General features: G+C 30.5%; 8 protein-coding genes across 8 annotated transcripts, besides 2 other annotated features; 6 read left to right on the top strand and 2 right to left on the bottom strand.

The window, feature by feature from the left end:
- Positions 1-207: 207 nt before the first annotated feature.
- Positions 208-1,554, bottom strand: TVAGG3_0256890 (spectrin binding; the record flags this gene model as incomplete). The annotated part of the gene is made up of 1 exon (XM_001324197.1): positions 403-1,527. The coding sequence occupies one exon, from the start codon at positions 1,525-1,527 to the stop codon at positions 403-405; it is 1,125 nt and encodes a 374-aa protein (XP_001324232.1).
- Positions 1,555-1,593: 39 nt separating this feature from the next.
- On the top strand, positions 1,594-4,068 carry TVAGG3_0256880 (VPS9 domain family; the record flags this gene model as incomplete). The annotated part of the gene is made up of 1 exon (XM_001324198.1): positions 1,606-4,017. One exon carries the CDS (start codon positions 1,606-1,608, stop codon positions 4,015-4,017), a length of 2,412 nt encoding a protein of 803 aa, XP_001324233.1.
- A 493-nt stretch (positions 4,069-4,561) lies between these two features.
- On the top strand, positions 4,562-6,943 carry TVAGG3_0256870 (uncharacterized protein; the record flags this gene model as incomplete). Its single annotated transcript, XM_001324199.1, has 1 exon — positions 4,562-6,775. One exon carries the CDS (start codon positions 4,562-4,564, stop codon positions 6,773-6,775), a length of 2,214 nt encoding a protein of 737 aa, XP_001324234.1.
- Positions 6,944-7,463: 520 nt separating this feature from the next.
- Positions 7,464-9,669, top strand: TVAGG3_0256860 (uncharacterized protein; the record flags this gene model as incomplete). Its single annotated transcript, XM_001324200.1, has 1 exon — positions 7,569-9,374. The coding sequence occupies one exon, from the start codon at positions 7,569-7,571 to the stop codon at positions 9,372-9,374; it is 1,806 nt and encodes a 601-aa protein (XP_001324235.1).
- Positions 9,670-11,787: 2,118 nt separating this feature from the next.
- TVAGG3_0256850 (DNA/RNA polymerases family) lies at positions 11,788-12,672 on the top strand (the record flags this gene model as incomplete). The annotated part of the gene is made up of 1 exon (XM_051228262.1): positions 11,788-12,672. One exon carries the CDS (start codon positions 11,788-11,790, stop codon positions 12,670-12,672), a length of 885 nt encoding a protein of 294 aa, XP_051097992.1.
- Positions 12,673-13,747: 1,075 nt separating this feature from the next.
- Positions 13,748-16,094: a mobile genetic element.
- TVAGG3_0256840 (uncharacterized protein) lies at positions 14,506-14,769 on the top strand (the record flags this gene model as incomplete). The annotated part of the gene is made up of 1 exon (XM_001324201.1): positions 14,506-14,769. One exon carries the CDS (start codon positions 14,506-14,508, stop codon positions 14,767-14,769), a length of 264 nt encoding a protein of 87 aa, XP_001324236.1.
- Positions 16,095-17,745: part of a mobile genetic element that runs on past the window's edge.
- TVAGG3_0256820 (uncharacterized protein) lies at positions 16,366-16,800 on the top strand (the record flags this gene model as incomplete). The annotated part of the gene is made up of 1 exon (XM_051228261.1): positions 16,366-16,800. The coding sequence occupies one exon, from the start codon at positions 16,366-16,368 to the stop codon at positions 16,798-16,800; it is 435 nt and encodes a 144-aa protein (XP_051097991.1).
- On the bottom strand, positions 17,261-17,731 carry TVAGG3_0256810 (repellent protein 1 family; the record flags this gene model as incomplete). Its single annotated transcript, XM_051228260.1, has 1 exon — positions 17,261-17,731. The coding sequence occupies one exon, from the start codon at positions 17,729-17,731 to the stop codon at positions 17,261-17,263; it is 471 nt and encodes a 156-aa protein (XP_051097990.1).

Here is a 17,745-nt window from a genome sequence, read left to right as displayed (position 1 = left end):
GAAAGCAAATTATTGTTTTTAAGAAATCTTTTATTCAAAGGGAGACTTTTCTAGGACTATGCCTTAATTTGCTATACTATGTCTTACATTCTTAGTTATTGAAGCACCATCAGATCTGATTTTTATGGATTTGCCATTGTCTTCCGGGTTTTTCATTCGATAAGAGACCTTTATAGTATTTTAAATAATTTTCAGAATGCTAATAGTAAAAAAATAAAAATTTTTATATTGAATAACAAAATACAATCTGAATCAGGAAACAATGAAAGGGAAATAAATCCTTTTGCCAATGCTATGGGCCTGATTGAGATAATTTTTCCTTGTTAATATTAAATTAAATGAAATATTAAATTAAATTTGTTCTTAAAGGCGAAAACAATATTTCTTAATGTATTTTTGGTTTTAGAAATCTTGACTTGTAGTTCTATTGAAGAAAGAAGAGTCACTAAGATAATTGAGACTGGAAAGAACAGAATCACTTTGTCTAATTCCAACATTGTTGTTCTTCTTGTTCCTCGATGGAAATCTTTCTTTCAAGAACTTGTCATAAACTTCAATAACTTTATCATGTTTCTGAATTTTCGCCCAATCGTATGGAGTTCTTTTAATCTTATCAACTGCGTCAGGATCTGCTCCTGCATACAATAAGATTTCAACTACAGCACTTGATCCATTCTCTGCAGCTCTATGTAATGGAGTTTCCAATAATTTATTTTTCAAATCAACAAGAGCTCCTCTATCCAACAAAAGAAGTACTGCTTTATCTTGAGTAAGCCATGCGGCCATATGAAGTGGCGTATTTCCGAGAGGATCTTGTAAATTTGGATCTGCTCCTCGATCTAGTAAAATTGTTAAAATATCAAGTCTATAGTTCTGTATAGCTATATGTATTGGCGCTTTTCCTTTGAATATGCCATTAATATCTGCATTATAATCTAATAAGTCATTAAGTGTATCAATATCGCCTGTTGTGCATGCAATTTGAAGCGGAGTTCCTTCATCATTTGGGTTTGATGGATTTGCTTCAGCTTCCAAAAGGAATTTGACAATATCATTATTTGAACATTGGCAAGCGCGATGTAAAGGAGAGCAATTGTACTTATCAATGATAGAAATATCAGCTTTGCTTAAATATAAGAATTGTACGATATCTATGTGGCCAAACCAGCTTGCTAATGCAATTGCGGTATAACCTTCTTCAGTAACGAGATTTACATCAGCTTCACGTTTAACTATTTCCTCTACTAGATCGTAATATCCATGTTTTGACGCAAAATGAAGGGCAGTCCAGCCTTTATTATTTGCCTGATTTGGATTTGTACCAGAATCAAGCAAAAATTTCAAGCAATTCATGCTTCCATATGATGCGCATATATGAATTAAGTTGAAAGTTTGAGAATGAAAATCAAATATTTCTACATCTGGAATTTTCGTTTGTAATTTCGGTCCTTTTGTTAATTCACGTGCTAACAACTTAAGATTGTCTGTTTTACAGCAATGAACACATAGTTCAATATCAGTGAGCATAAAAACGTATTTTTGAGTAAAAAAAATTAAAACTCCCCAAAAATAAAAAAAAATTAATTCCCCCTTGAAAAATTTAAAATGTATTCATCTTCTTCAGTTCAAGACATGCCTGATTTCCAAAGAGAAACCAAAGAAATCATGGCATCAATTAGACTGCAAGAAGATGAAATTAAAAGTAATAGAAAAGAATTATTTGAATCAATTAAGAAAACTCAAGAAATGAAGTGTATTTATTCATTAAGTTCAGGATATTTCCTTCACATTAATGATAACATCCAACAAATTGCTAATCTTCCATTTGTTCAGCCAGGAAAATTCGTAGTATACAAAAGGTTAATTGAACTGACAAATTTAGGCTCATTACGATCCGAAATAACCCGATTTTTATCAGGTATTTACAAAAATAGTGACAAATTACCTTTAATTTTTGCGAAATTACAAACAACATCTATTAAAAATCCTGTTCCTTTTCTACCAAAGCATACAGAACCAAATCATTTCTTAGCTTTCTCGACTCTACCAGCATTATTTGGTCATTGTTGGACATCTGATTTAAGATATTCTTATATAAACTTTCTAATCAAAATATGCGAAAAAATTCCATACGACAGTATTCAACATCATTGGATTCTTGATTGTTTTAAGCATTACATTCATTCCTCAGATATTCAGACTTTTTTGAGAGAATCTATTGGAGATTATCTCTTAGATTTGATACGAGATACAACACTTGACTTAATACAGCAAGCAGGACAAAAAGAACTATACGATCGAATAATTCCAGTTATTGAAAAAATAATTTCAAAAATGAATGCAAATATCGATTTAATTCCCATGGATGTTCGTTTACTCATTCGTAAATTTGCCGATTTGGCACTAGATGATGCTCAATGGCTCAAAAGAGTTGAAGATCTTTTTTGTAAAAGTATTTTAGCGCCAGCAATCAGTTTTCCTAAGGTTTATGGGGTAATTCTTCCAACCATTAACCTAAAAGTTGCAAGTAATGGAGTTGCAAGAGCATTACAAATTATTGCCAGTCTTTTATTGGTTATTCTTCATCCAGGACAAGCAGAATTCCGCTATCCAGGCTTAGATGTCGAGAGACTATCCCGTCTTCCATTCGAATCCTTCCTTCGCTCTATGATGAACTTTAAATGCGAATCACTTAGCGGATTAACATGTACAAGCCTTTTACCATTACTCGGAATGCATAATACTAGTTTTATATTCAATGTCCAAGACGTTGCAATGCTTGCACATGTTCTAAAGATTGTTTCGAAAGAAGATCAAGAAATTGCGAAACAAGTTTTGCCATTAATTTCAAAAATACCAGTTGACCAGCCTCTAGACATGACATTCTTCAGATATGATCTATGGGATGTCCAAAATATTGGTGTAGAAAGGCCAGACATCAAAGTAAATACTCTTGAAAGTGCAAAAAACAAAGAATTACAAGCGATTTCTAAGTCTATCTTCAATTTCTTGCCACAATCACAAGAAATACCTTTCTCTCCTCATGAACTCTTCCCTTTCCTTAAGTTCCATGCTGAACATGCTGCTCTTGGCTTGAATACTCATGAAATTTGTTATATAAACAATGTAATGCATAAAATGAAGGAAGTTCCCCACGAAAAAAGTGACGAAATAATCGTCGCGCTTGAAGATGAAATGCGAAGGCACAAAGCATATTCAAATAGGAACTCCACATTGTTAACACAGATAGCTATATCACTTGCAGAAGTTAATAGCTTAAAGGCATCGTATATTGCGAAGATTGATGACCAATTACCTTTTCTTCATGAAAAATTATTCGAATTATTCCATGATAATGAGAATTCCGAAGAAAGGTTTAAGTCAAAATTTGTTTCAATAGTCATATGCCACTCATCCTTTGTTGATTTCTTCACAGAAGAGTTGGCAAAGTTGAAAACTTTCCTTGATCCAATTGCATCTTTCGCGTTTAGTGGTGTTGCGAAACTAATGCATACATATATGCTTCAGAAGATTGGTGTAAAGAAGTTTAGTAGCTACCATACACTATACCAAGCAACAGATGAACTGTTTGAAAGATTATCTGACAAAGATCTTCTTGATTTATGTATAACTGAGCATACAGATGAAAATGTTAGCTATTTTATTAAGAACCAAGAGAGTTTTGTCTATGCAACGAACATTTTCTTCGATGCAAATTTTATTGAAATTCCAATTGAAGCAATAAAGTATATTAGGAATGCATTTGGCATTATTAGAAAGACTTATGCTTTGTATAATGGAAATCAACCAACAGATTCCGAGATTGAACCAATAATTTATTATTTATTGCTCAAATCTCATGTTAGTAACATTTTTACTTTTGTTAAATATCTTGAACATTTCCTTGATGGATATCCTTGCAATACAGTCATAACTTCTGAAGAATATGGTGCATTGAAATCTTTAGTTAATTATATCACTTATTTAGATTCTAAAGTTTCCACAAAATTGATTTAATGTTTATTTGTTTTGTTTATTTTATATAAAAAATTAGTTATATATTTTGCGATAAATTATTGATTTCTTTAGTCTATTGAATTATCCATTCATCCAAATTGGTCATTTTGTAAAAGAATATGAACTCCTGCCCTTCAATTTATTTAGACTTCTAGAAATATAAAAATAATTGTGCATTTTGCTACTTGAAAAGTTCTACGTTTGAAGATGAGATATTATTACATCAATATTGCAATTGTTTTGTCTTTGAATGAATAATTCTGATCTCAGAACTTAAATATTAAAGATTCATTAAATATCAATATAATTTAACTTTACATAAGGAGGGGTTTGATCTATGGTTCCTATAGTTGTATGATTATTTGGTTATAATTCTGATCTTCAGAGTTGAATTGTATTCGCGAAATAATTTCTTGAATATATGAAAAAATTTAATGCAAAATGGTACATTGCATTAATAAAAATTTAAATCCTTGTCGAGGTTCATTGATTGTAAAATGGAGACCAAATAAAAATAAAAAAAAATCTTTTCTTTTTTTTCATAATGACTCAGATCGATCAACTCTCTTCAGTTCATCCTATTTTCAAATCCTTTAAGAATGAAATACTGTTCTTCGATCAAGTTGAGAAATTAAACAGACATGGAGATGTTGATATTCGACATTTAGTTGTTCATACAGCTGGCATCTTTCTACTTGAAACAAAACCGCTTATTAGGACACTTTGGATGTCAAGAGTAATACCATTAGCAGATTTACAATATTTTCACGTATCAAATTCAACATTTACCGTAAAATCAGAAAATGATTCATTTACAATCAAATGCAAAATCCATCTAAATGTTGCAGCTCAAATTTATGCATTAAGAAAAGTTTTATTCCCTCAAAATAATAATAATTGCGTTTTTCAAATCGAATCAGACATTTTACACCAATTCGAATCAATCGATATTGATTTTGAACCAGAGTCAATTCTAGGCGAACGATTTTTAGGATATGTTTTCTCTTCAACAATTCAATATAATGATGATTATGTTAAATCTACGTACGGATTACTATGTCCAGACAATAATGTATTTGTTATAAATCCTACCATACTGTCGAATCCCTACATTCTTGAAATAATTTCTTCATTTTCTTGTGGAAATGAGGTTACAGAGATAGATTTCGAGAATTTCGACATTGGACAAGTACTAGATTGCTTCTATATCATTACTCATCAGTCAAAGAATGTAAAAACTTTAGTTTTTCGAGGTATGAATTTTGAAACTCGTCTAAACGATCTAAAGAACTTATTTGAGAACGCTGTACTTAATAACCTTACAGATATCATATTCGAAACATGTCGATTTTGCCATCCTGACGTTCATTTGTTTTTCGACGCATTTAGCTCATTAAAAAGCTGTGTAAAATGCTTACACTTCTCGAAATCACTCATTACATCATACGCTATAGATTCTATCTTCCAAATGTTATTCTTTTCCTCATGTTTTCACTCATTACAATCATTATCAATCAGAGACTTAACGAATGCAGAAGATTTATCAACAGGTATATTCCAGCTCTTATGTTGTGGCTGGGTTCTTAAGTCAAAATGCATGAAACACCTCAATTTCAGTAATTCGAGTATGAACATCGGAAAACTTCTCTCAAACATCAAAGATATCGATTGCGGCGTACTCGAGCTTAATCTTAGTTACAATACCTTTACGAATTTAAGCGGAAATTTGATTCTTCCTGGTTTGACAAATTTGATATTGAACCATTGTACATTTGTAAGCGATGCACTGTATGAATTGTTCAGTTGTCTATCCCAGCAAAAGCATTTGGCCCCATTAACCATTGATGTTTCCGATGCTTTATGCACTCCTTCGAGTTTTGCTTCGTTTTACCAAAACTCTCCGAAATTAATAATCCCTGAACTTCAAACTCTCATTTGGGATGGAAACCAAGTCTCCGGAAAGAATATTGAGCCTTTTATGAAATTTCTGAAGAACCAACCAAACCTCTCAAATTTGAGTCTCAATTTTTGTTTTGATAAAAAAGACCATGAAACAACATTGATTCAATTATCTGATTTATTCAAAACATTGAGATTCAATCAATTATGTATTGCTGCTAATGGAGATCATGGATTTGGCCAGCCATTGACGACATGTTTAGAATATCTTTTGAATAACTCGAAGAATCTTCATCTTCTTGATATTACTAATCAGAGAGTTACTGACGTTGGCTTATTCCTTGTTTTAAGACAACTTCCTCCTTCTTTAGAAGCATTTTATTTCGAAGGATTTAATCCTTCAACTGTAGACTCTATTTGTACCATTCTTTCTCGTGTTACACAAAGTAATACAATCAAGAAATCATTACTTCCTGAACTAGACATTGTAAATCTTTATACAAAAACACCTCTTGACAAAAGATCAGATATGAAAAAGAAAATTCATCAAGTTCGTGAAGATTTTATCCATAAATACGGATTTCCATCAAAAGAAAGAATTCCAAGGACACAATTAGATACTTCAATTAATTTCCAATCTGCGAAATCATCAAAACTCACTAAAGAAGTTGTTGATAAGGAAATAATGAAACAAATCATGAAAGAAGAATCAGACTATATAATTATTGATGATTATATGATTTCTTATTTCGAAGAATTGAGTGGAGTTGTTGGAACTTGTCCAATCATTCCTCTCGTGAATGAGATGCACCAGAGAACTTCTCTCAAGAGTTTATTGGGAAATCTCGGTCTTAATTAAGGATCATTCTAGATTGGAAAAAAAGTAAAAAAAAGATGATCAAAATTCTCTCAATTTTCCACTTTTCCACTCTAAAATAACCCTTAATTAATTTTTTATTTGTATATTGTTTGTGATTTTATAAAATATTTTGTTATATTTTTTGTTATTCAAGGAATAAAGTTCTCGTTCTGCCAAATAAAGCTATAGAGAAGCTTATGGATGTTTAACAATTAGTAATTAATAAGATATTTTAAAATGACACAATCTCTCTTTATATATTTGAAGAATAGAAAAATGAATTTCAGATGAGAAAGAAGATTTTATCATCTATCATATGACGCAAGTATTAATAAAAAAGACAAAATTGAAAGAGTAACTCATCATAATGTTGAATTCAATAACAATAAAAATATCTATTTTTATTCTTTTTACAATAAGTAGACATCAATGAAAAAAATAGAAATGGAAAGACTCCACTTCATGTTGCAACAAATAGATATTCTATATAAATGGCTTGACTTCTTATTTCATATATCAATTCTAAAAATAATAGAAAGAGATATTATTACATTTATCAAAAAATAAGAATTCAAGCAATTGAAAAAAGAAATGTTTCCATAATATTAGCTAAAAATAGATTTTTGGTCATGAAAATTACTTTCATTGAACAATATTATACAATTAATGAGATATGGTAATTTTTATGATTTCTTGAATTCAATAATGGCCAAATCAATGGAATAAGAAAAAATTCAGAGGGATGTAGTGTATTCTATACCTATTTCAAATGATATTTTTCATTATTATTTAAATGTCAACTTGGAAATCTCCGGATCAGTATTTTGGACGAATTACTTTCAATAATGCTACTCGCGAAGCAATAGCAATAAAGTGTATATTCAACAATAACTTCGTGGGAAGTACGAATGGTGGCCTTTTATACGCAGATAATCCAAATTTGAAAATAAGTTTCGATTCATGCGAATTTATTGGCTGCCAGACACAACATACAAATGGTGGAGTCATGTACATAAATAGTGCTGATTCCGTAGTTATGAAATCTTGTTGTGTAATACAAGCAAGAGCAAAAACATCCCAATTTGCAGCAGTTCATTCGAACACATGTAATATTACGAATACTATCATTTCTAGATGTGGAAATATCTCTAATAACTTTGAAGTAATGACAATTTTGTCAAATGTTAACATTTCAGTCATTAATCATTCATCAAACGCAGTAACTGAAATCTCCTTCGCCAGTATTTACAAATCAAACTCATGTATCATTAAAAATTTAGTTTCTATCAACAATTCCGTTGAATCAAATCCTCAATTTCTTATAAGATCATCGACCAATGTTCTTCTTGATCGCATAATTTTCATAAATTGCAGGAGTACATACAAGGATCCCGGTGTAGCATGGTTTATTTACTCAGAAATTACAATATATAATTCGAAATTTGGACGAAATTTCGCAAATTCAGTAAAGCTGACAAATTCTACTTGTTCACTAATCAAATGTCAGTTTGATGAACAGATTTCGGAAAGTTTCTCGATTTCAGATTCGAATTTTAACACAAGAGTAGAAATATCAATTTCTGAAACAGATTTGACTTGTAAACTTATATTTCCTGTTCATAAAATCAACTGGGAAAAGCCACAATCGATAGATTTATCAAAATACACAAGAATCGAAATTTCTAACTCGATTTTTGCCAACATTCATAGCAAAACACATGGAGGTGCAGTTTGTGTAGACAATGTATATTCAAATATGTTAATTACTCGTTCAATTTTCAAAAATATTAATTGTGAAACGAATGCAGGCGCAATTTTCAACATTGCCAAGTATGGAAATAGTTCTATTTATACATCATGCTTTAATAACGTGTCTGCTTTCAAATACGGCACAATGTTTGTATCATTATCAAATTTCTTCAAAATTCAGGACGCTGCGTTTGTAGAAAATACGGCCTACAAATATTGTGTCGGTGTTGTTGCAAGTTCTTTAATTTATCAAGCTAATTTCACGAAAAATTCTGCAACAGATTCTCCAGGCGTTAATTCGTATAATTACCTATCCCTAACATTTGTTTATTGGTCCAATTCCACAGGATCCGGTGATATAAACTTTCTTTCTGGCGATGAAAACAATATTATGATTTCTCGCAGTTTCTACATCAACTCGGCTTCAACGGATAACTGTTCTTTGTTCAGTGCCAATAAGAAAACAATCGTTGTTATTAGTTCAACGTTTTTCAATTTGATAAATTTGACATTATTCTCTGGAAATTCAATGGTTTCGTTCAACAACTGTACATTTGATGTTTTTGACTGCCAGGCATCATACAAAGCTACTTTATTAACAATAACTGAATTTCCAATTATTTCATATGACAGCAAAGATTATTGTATACCTCCGAAAAGGTTAGGACCTCTTGGTATATCCCTTATTGTTATCAGTGTCGTGATTGTAATTGTTGGAATTGTTATTGCGATATTATTTGGCAAAAAGAAAAAGAAACGTAATAAATTCGTATTTCAATACGCTGATTCTGAAGTGTCTATCATTTCCGAATCAAATGCTGATGCTTTGTTACCTTTATATCAAAATTGAAAATTTTTCTTTTTTTACTTTATAGAGTTGTTTGTTTTATAAAATTTCTGTTTGAATTTTTAGTTTTTATTGTTAGTGAATATTAATTTCCAACAAAATTATCAAATTTAATTATTGAGATGAAATAACAGAAATTATATTAGACAGTATGATTACAATTATTACTAATAGTGTTGTTGCATTTAAATGAGAGAAAAAAAAATTGTCCTTTTCTCAGGCCAGAAACGGATGATGTAAACACTTGTAAACATCTTTGATCAGACATATTCAAGCCTCGGAAGTTAAAGATTAACCTTCTTTGTCATATTGAGCAAAAAAATTAAAAATATTAAACATATAATATATTTACAAACAAAAAAGTAATAATAATGAAACAAAGTATTAGCGCCTTCTATGGGAAATGTAACGCATTCTTTGCATATCCCAAATATTCGACAGTTCTGAAGGTCTGTTAAATATATCTATTTTTCGAACATTTATTGATCCATATTTATCAGATGAATAATAACTATAAACGGTTATAATATTGCCATTGAGAATTTTCTTCAATTCAGTTTCTGTTTGCTTGAAACAAATATTAGATGTGCCGAAATAGTACACAGAAGGATGGATTGCCTAGAATGAGTTATAAAATAATGTTACAAATTCATACAGTATAAGTACATTGTGAAAATGCAGATGAAAAGATGTACGAATTATCAAAGATCTCAACATTGTTAAGAGATGTGCAATTATAAAATGCATAATAACGGACAAGGGTTCCAGGGAAAATCCTTATACTGGTGATATTACAAAATTGAAAAGCATAAGAATTAATGGTTAATCCTGATCTTTGAATAGAAACATCTGCTAATGAAGAGCAACGAGAGAAACAATATTCTCCAATTGTTTCTGTGTTGTAAGGTATGACAATATATTTCAAGGATGAACAGTTTTCAAAACAACCATTTCCAATTGAAGTTAAATAATGTGGTAATATGATTTCCGTTATACTTTGGCAGCCACTGAATAAATATTCAGGAAATTGTCTAAGGTTAATATTAGATGAAAAATTAATTATATCAGGTAAATCTACAATTTGATTAAGTTCATTGTATCCATTAAAAGATGAAGAGTCAATTCTTTTTAATGATGTACATCCAGCAAATGCATTTTTACCGATTTCTACTATTGAATCTGGAATTATAACTTGAAGAAGATTAAAATTGTTTGCAAATACATTATCCTCAATTGAAACAGGTGGAACTCCATTGATATTTTGAGGGATGTTAATAATTCTCAGATTAGAATCTAATACTTTAATAATTTTGAAACTTTCATCTATATATTCATACTCTAGATTATCACTACTATTTAAATTAATAATTCTGGCAAAACCATTTCCAACATGTCAGTAGTAGGATAGGACGGGTTATGTGACTTTTTTTGTAAACGTAAGAATTCATACAATATTGAACGATTTTGTATCATTATTTTTAACATTAATTTTAAACATAATTTATTTTTTATTCTTACATAAATGACCCAACAAGTAAAACCAGATAAAATAGATTATCGAATTTTAGAGGATGGTGTTCCTGTTTATATTCAAAGATTTAAAGGGAAGCAATATTATAGAATTCTTAATCCCGAATACATAAAACATTTATTTAAAAAGGAAGACTGTGAATTATTAAACGTTAATGAATATGAAACCAATAAATCAAAATTGAAATATAAATATATTGGAAGTGATGAAAGATGTAAAGATAAAAATAAAGTTTATACAGTTTCATATAATGAATGGAAAACCAATAAGATAAGAAAACATTTAGGAGATTATGGGAAATGTTCTGAATTCTTCAAATCTAGTATGTACGAGAGAGTAAAAGAAATTAGAAATAATTATTTTCATGAGTAAAAATAAACTTTAAAAATAAATTGAAACTAATGATTATTTGAATTTATGAAATTAATTATTTGATTCATTCGCTCTTCAATAATTTCTATTCTTTTTGTTAAATCATCTATTTTCATTAATGAGGTGATTCTTGATTGAGGAATGGATTTCAAACTAACCACTCCTTTTATTTTTGAAATTTTGAATCCATCAACTTTAAACATTTTATTCAATTTACATGTTGTCAATTCTTCAAATAATTCTTTATTATTAGCATAATAGTCATTAAATTCTTTAACAGATGAAAAAACAATTGGCAGTTTTATGTATAATTACATGAAATCAAACAATCTACCAGTTGACCAGAAACAGAGAAAATTAACTCAGTTAGCATCAACACACAACCAATATCAACCATTTTCTTCTTATTATCTTTGGTATCTAATAGACAAATTTCATTTTATCATCGATGACATTCAATCAATTTTAACATTTAAGAAAAACACTTGTTTTAATGAATTTGCGAACAAATTCATGAACGAAAGACAAAAGGCTGAATTAGAAGGAAATAAAGGAAAAAGTTTATTTTGCAAGATTTCACTTAATGGATCATATGGTTACGATGCAATGAATACACAAAATTACGCAAAGACTAAAATAATGAATGCACAGAAGGCACGCGTTGCATGTATGTCAAATAAGTTTAAAAACATAAGAGAAATAGGAGAGGATACATATCAAGTGATGCTTAAAGATAGATTTTATAGATGTGATACATGTTTACAAGAGGCATTCTTCACTTTAGATAATGCTAAATACTGGTATTTGGTTTTCATTTATGATTTTATGTATAAATGCATGGATGTTAATCGTTTTCATTTCATTGAAGGTGATACTGATTCATCTTATTGGGCAATCGCTGGCGATCCAAGTCTTCCTAACACTCAAGCATTTCAGGCGATTGTAACCGATAAACAATTTTATGATAAAAACATTTTCAAATTCGCACCTTTTGATTTCTTTTGTTTTGATGAGAAATTTAAACCTAAATTAAAGAATAAAGCTGAAGAAAAAGCACATGAGAAGAAGTTATTGGGTTTAGCAATTGAGAAACAAGGTGATAACATGGTTGCTTTATGTCCTAAATGTTATACATCATTCAACGGTTCAATTGATGGAAGTGATTTTAAAAAGATTGCACAAAAAATGAAAGGTGTTAGTTTACGACAAAATAAGCAATTAACACCTAAAAAATATTTGGATATAATAAATGATAAAGTGATATTTGATGGTCAGAATATTAATTTACAACTTAAAAACGGGTCAATGACTCGCTTAACAATCGGTAAGACTGCATTAACAGGAGCACACACTAAGGCTGTATGTTGTGAAAATGGATGTTGTATGCCATTTATTTAATACAATTTAAAATTTTATTTTTAATAAAATGCCACAGAAGAGACAAAAGGAACCAAATCGATTTATACCAAATGGTTTTAACTTTCAGATTCCAAATAATCAACCACAACGAATTTTTTAAATCCCATCACAGCAACAACAACCGCCACCATTTGATACCGTTTTAAAAGAAGGAACCGTTAATGATGGGATTCAATATGTAAATAATGGTTTTGATACTATGATTCAAAGAGGTAGGCACCCTTAAAACATTGATTTTATTTTTATATAAATGGATAACGTAGATTTAAAAATTTTAATTGCTGATTTAGTATTTAATCAAAATTTTCTTGATTATTATGATTTAAAAGCATATCTCCAAAAATATGATAACAATATAACGGGTGATGATATGGATTATTATTATCCATATTATAAAAATGAAATTTTGAAATATCATGATAGAATAATTTCTGAAATTAAAGACAAAATTAAAAATAATGAATATTCAAAGGGAAAAACTAAATCACAACTTAAACAGTTGAAAGATTTCAAAAATAAAGTATTAACAGAAGAAGATATTGATGAATTATATAAATTATATAATCCTGAGCCACAAAAACCAAAGCCAAAGGAACAAAAACAAAAGGTGCAAAACACCCAGGTCCTTCAGACCATAAATGAAGCACAAGCTTTAATATATGATTCATTAGTTAAACCATATTCAGCCCGACTTTTAAATGAAGATCAACTTTTGGAATTCATCCTTCAACATAAACTCGAAGCGGGAAAGTATATCAAACCTTTATATACAGCATATTTAAAACAAATGAATAGAATACATCCAGAATTAATGAAAGGAAAATCAACAACTAAAACTTCATCATCCAAAATCAAAGCAGATAAAATTAAACCACTTGCAACACCAAAACCTCCAACGACAGTACCGCCTCCTCCTTCAGTTAATCCTTCATCATTCACTTTATTATATCCATTTCAAACATTAAAGAAGCAAAAAGATTTTAAAAAGGATTTCAAGATATTAAATAAACCAATTGACCCGAAAATTCAACCATTAAAGGAAAAATTTAGTCGACCTTCATTTGCTCCATATCCATATTCATACGAAATTGATCATCTGGAATATTCAAAAGGAAACGTTACTTATTTATTTGCCATTAACATTAACACTAGATATTTATATTGCATTCCGGTGAAAGGGAAAACAGAACAGGAAACAAGAAGAGCTATTCAATACTTACTAGATCATGAAAGAGTAGATAATATAAGGGGTGATGGTGATAAAGGATTTCAGGCAACAATGACTCATTATTTCCCACAAATTAATTTTTACTTTTCATCCTCTCCATATACGTTTCATAATAAAATAGTTGATGCGGTAATGAGAACTCTTAGAGATGCGTTAGGGGTTAACGGTCAGATATACTGGGATGGAAATCATGACTCCATCATACAACAGTTAGTATATTATTACAATAATACATGGCATAGAACTATAAACATGAAACCAGTGGAAATGAAAAATGATATTTCAAAAGAATGGGAATATATTAGAAAGCAAATGGAAAAGTTAAATGATGTTAAACGTGAACAAATTAATTCGGGGCTCATGAATTTTAAACAAGGGAATAAAGTTTTAATTCATCTCGATTATGGAAAAACTGATAAATCAATGACAAAAAGAAGACGAAGATTTGACACAATAGCTGAATTTGTTAGATATATTAACGGCAATGCATTAGTTGAAGTTGACAATAAATTAATAGAAATTCCGATTTATTTTATTACTCCATTATATTTAAATAATATTTAATTTTTTTTATTTCGTAAGAAATGAGTGACAACGAAGCAGTCAAGAGTCCAGACGATGAATATAAAAAGAAACTAAACAGAATTAAATCAAAAATATGCTATTACAAAAAGAAGCCACAATGCGGTGGGGTTGAAAACGATAAAGAAATAATCGAAAAATTAGAAACTTACCGTTCAATCCTTAAACTGAGTGAAGCAAAAATAAAAGAATTTAATAGAATAAATAAATTGGTTGGAAGAGATGAATTTAATAAAGATGAATTTTTAAACTCTATCCAAATTTAATTTTTATTCCTCTTCGACAACATCTCTCTTTCCATCATTACTGCATAACCACATTTTCTCAATTTAGTGGTTTGTTATTTTTAACATGTTCTTGCATCATTTTTATCATTTCCTCCCTTGTTATGATTCGTGGTAAATTTTGAGCTTGTGGGGTATCCATTTATGATAAAAATAAAAATTTAAATTATGCCGTTCTAAAGTTTGTGACAACATGACATTTTGACAACAGCACAGGAGGAAGGTAGTTATGACTTATTTTTGAAGAACTGAAGGGGTCACCAGGTCACCAGGTAATTTAACTCATGACATTTTGACAACGCAGGAGGAAGGTAGTTATGACTTATTTTTGAATAACTGAAGGGGTCACCAGGTCACCAGGTCACCAGGTAATTTAACTTCTCTGAAAAAATGAGACAACATGACATTTTGACAACATCATGGGTTATTCGATAATTAATTATTTTTGAAGAAACTGAAGGGGTCACCAGGTCACCAGGTCACCAGGTAATTTAACTTCTCTGAAAAAAATGAGACAACATGACATTTTGACAACATCATGGGTTATTCGATAATTAATTATTTTTGAAGAACTGAAGGGGTCACCAGGTCACCAGGTCACCAGGTAATTTAACTTCTCTGAAAAAATGAGACAACATGACATTTTGACAACATCATGGGTTATTCGATAATTAATTATTTTTGAAGAACTGAAGGGGTCACCAGGTCACCAGGTCACCAGGTAATTTAACTTCTCTGAAAAAATGAGACAACATGACATTTTGACAACATCATGGGTTATTCGATAATTAATTATTTTTGAAGAACTGAAGGGTCACCAGGTCACCAGGTCACCAGGTAATTTAACTTCTCTGAAAAAATGAGACAACATGACATTTTGACAACATCATGGGTTATTCGATAATTAATTATTTTTGAAGAACTGAAGGGGTCACCAGGTCACCAGGTCACCAGGTAATTTAACTTCTCTGAAAAAATGAGACAACATGACATTTTGACAACATCACAGGAGGAAGGCAAAAATAAATTCCAGTCATACTTTATAAAGCTTCATTCACAGGTATTTCATCGTCAGTAAATGATTCCTCATTATCGTTTGGTTCAATTTGTTTATATAATCCTTTCATTTCTTCTTTCAAAACATAATACCATGTTTGTTTACCATCTATTTTTCTTTGTTTCCTTTCACATTTATCCTTAATGCTCATTTGGAAATTCTTGTCTTTCATGTCTGATGGTTTGCAGAATAGAGCATTTTTACACGTCATACCTGCACACAATTCATCATAATGTGTATTTATCCATACAGTTAGTATGGCTAAGTTGTGTACTGAGGCACTGCGTTTCACAGTACACAATACTTGTGAATTTGACACTTTACAAAACCGTTAACATATATTTTACAACACAAACGACAACACAAACACAAAAACTAACTTAACCTTAAATATTTACAAAACCATCTGACACATAAACGACTTCACTAACGAACTCACTAACGAATTCACTACCGTCCTCACTAAATAAAAAATAACCTTATTTTTATTTTTTTTAAATTTTTTATTTCATTACAAAGACATGTCCGACTACATTTACTATGACTCTTTCCCAGAACGTTTCCGTGAACTATTCAAAACTCAAGTAAAACTGAGAAACATGCATTTTAACAAAGACAGACCCATTGACGATGAAAGAAACCCTGAATATATTACAATCCCTTATGATGCAAAGTTCATTGCATACATTCCTTATGGTCGCAGAGGAACGAAAACTATTTCAACAATGACGAAAAATTATTTCTGGAGCGATGAAGAAAATTGCCTTATCTACATAAATGCATACTTAAATAAAGCTACATATTGTACAAAAGAAGGTTGGACTGGATTTGAGCTCTACATATACGACGACGATGGAAACAGACGCTGTGTATACCCATACGATAATATGTACCATTGTTTTCATCAAGCATTAAACGAATACATAGTCAGTAAGGGTCTCATTCCTGCTGAGTAGAAATGTTATATTTTTGTTCTGTCATTTATATAAAAATAAACTTAAAAATAAACTTAAAATTAATGATATCACCACCCTCACACGTATGAAAACATAGCGCAAAAATAAATTTAGGTGAAGTGGTGAAATCTCACCTCTTTTTTCACCTCTTTTTTCACCTCATGAATTCATTGCTTTATAACTCTCTTCCTTTCTCCAACTCTTCTAACTTCTTCCTAAGTTCAGCAATGTTGTCCTCATGAAGTTTAATCTTCCTTAATATACCTTCTCTATCTAATGGTTGCTTTATCTTTCTAAACTGAACTCTACCATCCTTCATAGTATGAACGTAAAAACCTTCTGGAACCGCTCCTGATTTAATGTATTCTACCAAAAATTTTTGTTTCATTGCTTCAGTGACTTTAGTCGTCATTTTACTCTAAATAAAATGTTCAAATAAAATAAAACTAACATTATTTTTTCAGTAAGGAAACGCAGGAGTTTTACGATTTATTTGAGGAGTAGGTTCTGGTTTAAATGTTGGAGTCGGTTTTGGAGTTGACTTTTGAACAGGAGTTTGTACTTTCATAGGTTCAGGAGTCATTGAAGGTGTTGTTTGTGAAGGCGTTGGTTTTGACGTTGGTTTTGGCGATGGTGTCGGAGTTTGTTCAAATTCAGCTACTTCAGTATTATTTATAACATTTGCTTTATTTCTTTTCAACATCATTACTGCTCCTGCTGTAGCTAGCAAACCTAGTGGGAGACCATATTTTATATAAGGACTTGACCAAATGCTATTTTTGACAGGAGCTGGTGGAACACCTAACCTTGGTGAGACTGCTCTTTGCCATTGTGCAGCTCGTAAGAAATATTCAATAGGTGCTCCATAATCGTTTGGTAAAGTTTGTTTCATAGATGGTGAAGGTTCACGAGAGCTTGATGAAGAACTCATTTATAAGCTTTAAA

This window comes from Trichomonas vaginalis, chromosome V, assembly GCF_026262505.1.
Source record: "Trichomonas vaginalis G3 chromosome V, whole genome shotgun sequence".
NCBI classification, from domain to species: Eukaryota; Parabasalia; order Trichomonadida; family Trichomonadidae; genus Trichomonas; species Trichomonas vaginalis.
The sequence above is the reverse complement of the archived record's forward strand: the minus strand, read 5'-3'. Positions and strand labels throughout refer to the sequence as shown.